This window comes from Ochotona curzoniae, unplaced genomic scaffold (genome assembly GCF_017591425.1).
Source record: "Ochotona curzoniae isolate NIBS_2020 unplaced genomic scaffold, NIBS_Ocur_1.0 scaffold_3223, whole genome shotgun sequence".
NCBI lineage: Eukaryota > Metazoa > Chordata > Mammalia > Lagomorpha > Ochotonidae > Ochotona > Ochotona curzoniae.
The window spans coordinates 733817-736466 of NW_024467108.1; the positions used below are offsets into that span (position 1 = coordinate 733817).

Sequence of the window (2650 nt, forward strand, 5' to 3'; positions counted from 1 at the left end):
TAACAGCTAATCAAAATAAAGGGATTCAGATTTAAGGTAACTGTAAACATTCTTTTTTACTTGGATTCATGAGAAGATTCCCACCTTGAATCTCATTCTCTATTCAAGTCTGGGAACTGGCTTTTTTCTCATAGTAGTTGCATCTACTTTTGAGACAAGAGTGAAAATACTAACACCTGTCCAGACTATTCAGAGTTCCTTACAGAGCCTTGGGAAAGAGTATGTTCCAGAACATCACAGACTTATTCAGTGTTACAGTCCAAATCCTTCTACTACGCAAATCCATTTCTTCTGTATTAGAGGCTTTTGTTCATGCCAGTATATCTAGACAACTGTGATATCCCATACTTTTTTTAAAATCTTCAACTTAGAGTTTATGTGGACATCTTCCTCACGTGAAGCAGTTTTAAAAGTCGACTCTGAATCTCCTTCGTTCTAGCTCCATAGATAATAGGATTGAGGACAGGAGGCACCAGCACATAGAGGTTTGCAAGAAAGATGTGCACACGCTTGGGAACTCGGTTGTGACCAAAACGGTGAGTGAGGAAGGAAAAGAAGGCAGGGATATAGAACACCAGGATGACACTCAGGTGCGAACCACAGGTACTCAGAGCCTTGTGCTGGGCATCCTTGGATGGGAGACGGAAGACAGCATGGAGGATAAAACCATAGGAGATGGCAATGAGGATGGAATCCAGGCCCATGGCCAGCAGAGCCACAGTCAATCCATAGACAATATTGACAGTGATGTTAGCACAGGCCAGTCGGGCAATGCCCATATGTTCACAGTATGTGTGTGCCATGACATGGTGCTTACAGTAGGGCAATCTCCTCAGCAAGAAGATGAAGGGAGAGACAATAGCCACGCTGCGCAACACCCCAATGCAGCTGATTCTTCCTATAACCGTATGGTTGAGAATTGTTGTGTATCTCAGTGGGTTGCAGATAGCCACATATCGATCAAAGGCCATGGCAAGAAGAACAGAGGACTCCAGAGCATAGATAGAATGGACACAAAACATCTGGGCCAGGCATCCGCTGAAGGAGATCTCACCAGCATGTAGCCATAAAATGGCCAGCATCTTGGGCACAGTGGTAGAGCTGAGAGCTAGGTCAGTGAGTGACAGAAGGCAAAGGAAGAGATACATGGGTGCATGAAGAGCTCTGTCGGTCATAATGACGAGGATGAGCACAGCATTCCCAATCAGTGCTGTGAGATACATAGCACAAAAGGGGATGGCAATCCAGACGTGGAAGGACTCCAGCCCTGGAATCCCTGTCAGGAAGAGAGTGGCTGGGAGATTATTACCGCTGGTGTTGGAATCAGACATCCTTGTTGGCAGAGAAAGGGTTCTATCCAAAGTATCCTTTTTCCTATAAAATCAAGTGGTTGCTTCACATAAGATGATGAACTTTCTGCAAAAACAATTTTAGAAGGAAAAGAATATTCTTTGCTTATTACTTGCTTGAGACTATATGCAGATAGTACCACATCTTGGGAACTCAAACACTTTTAAAGCCCCTTGTTCTTTCCTATAGTATTCAACAATCATGTTTTGGGTTCTGCATACAAAGCACCCAGTTGAGTGTTCATTCTGTGTCTGAGATGACCCTTATAGGCAACCTGTTGCATAGCATATCCCCTTCTGAGGATATACTTCTTGTGCTTCATAAATTTTTCGCTACATGGTTAGAGAAACATTTGTTTTCTTCCTTTTCCCTAATTTCCAGGGAATGTCCCTCTGCCTGTGACAGAGAGATCTTGCCCTACTAGTCTTGTCTTTAGTGGCCTTTTTAAAGCATTTTTCTTCTTCTAGCTTGTAAAATCCAGTTGGTAACCACGATGACCTTCAAATCACATATGAATATGTGTGTACCTAGACATCTTGATCAATTTTCACTGAAAATTCTGACAACCCTTACTAACATAATCGCATCTTAACTTCATGTGTTTGTAATGTAACTTCCTAGATATATGCCAAATAAATTCTTTTTAAGAGGATTTATGGGCCTAGCATGGTAGCCTAGCGGCTAAAGTCTTCTCCTTGTTTTCACCGAGGTTCCATATGGGTACCGGTTCATGTCTCAGCTATTCAACTTTCCTTCCAGGTCCCTGCTTGTGGTCCAAGAAGTAGAGGGTGATCCATAGCCTTGGGACCCTGCTTCCACGTGGGAAACCTGGAAGAAGCTTCTGGCTCCTGGTTTCAGGTTGGCTCAGTTCACTTGGGGAGTGAAGCAGCAGACAAAAGATCTCTCTCTTTCTGTCTTGCCTTCTCTTCATAAATCTTTGCAATAAAAATAAATAAATCTTAAAAATGTATTTATTTGAAGATGAAGATAGAGGGAGAGGAAGAGATCAAGAGATTCCCTATCCATTGGCTCCTTGACAAAATGTTTCCAATGACTGGAGCTTGATTTAAGTGTCCCGCACGGGTCCAGAGACACAAGCACTTAGGCTGCTCTCTGCTGCTGTTCCAGCACATTAGCTAGGAGCTAATGGGAGGTGGAGCAACCAGGATTTGAACCTGTGCCCACATAGGGACCAGTGGTTTAAGCAGCAACTTTACCTCCTCCTCCTTAGTGCTGACCTGAAATTGTTTCTTCTTATGATTCATCTGAAGCTTCTAAAGGTGAGGCAAACTGAATATGT

The 2650-nt window shown here is 43.2% G+C and overlaps 1 protein-coding gene across 1 annotated transcript; it reads right to left on the reverse strand.

The window, feature by feature from the left end:
- Window positions 1-374: 374 nt before the first annotated feature.
- LOC121145276 (olfactory receptor 52D1) lies at window positions 375-1343 on the reverse strand. The gene has a single exon (XM_040964004.1). It carries the CDS (start codon window positions 1329-1331, stop codon window positions 375-377), a length of 957 nt encoding a protein of 318 aa, XP_040819938.1. The 5' UTR covers window positions 1332-1343.
- Between the last annotated feature and the right edge of the window lie 1307 nt (window positions 1344-2650).

Excerpts from the sequence above, each read along its gene's own strand:
- LOC121145276 (XM_040964004.1), bottom strand. The coding sequence starts at position 1,331 with ATGTCTGATTCCAACACCAGCGGTAATAATCTCCCAGCCACTCTCTTC.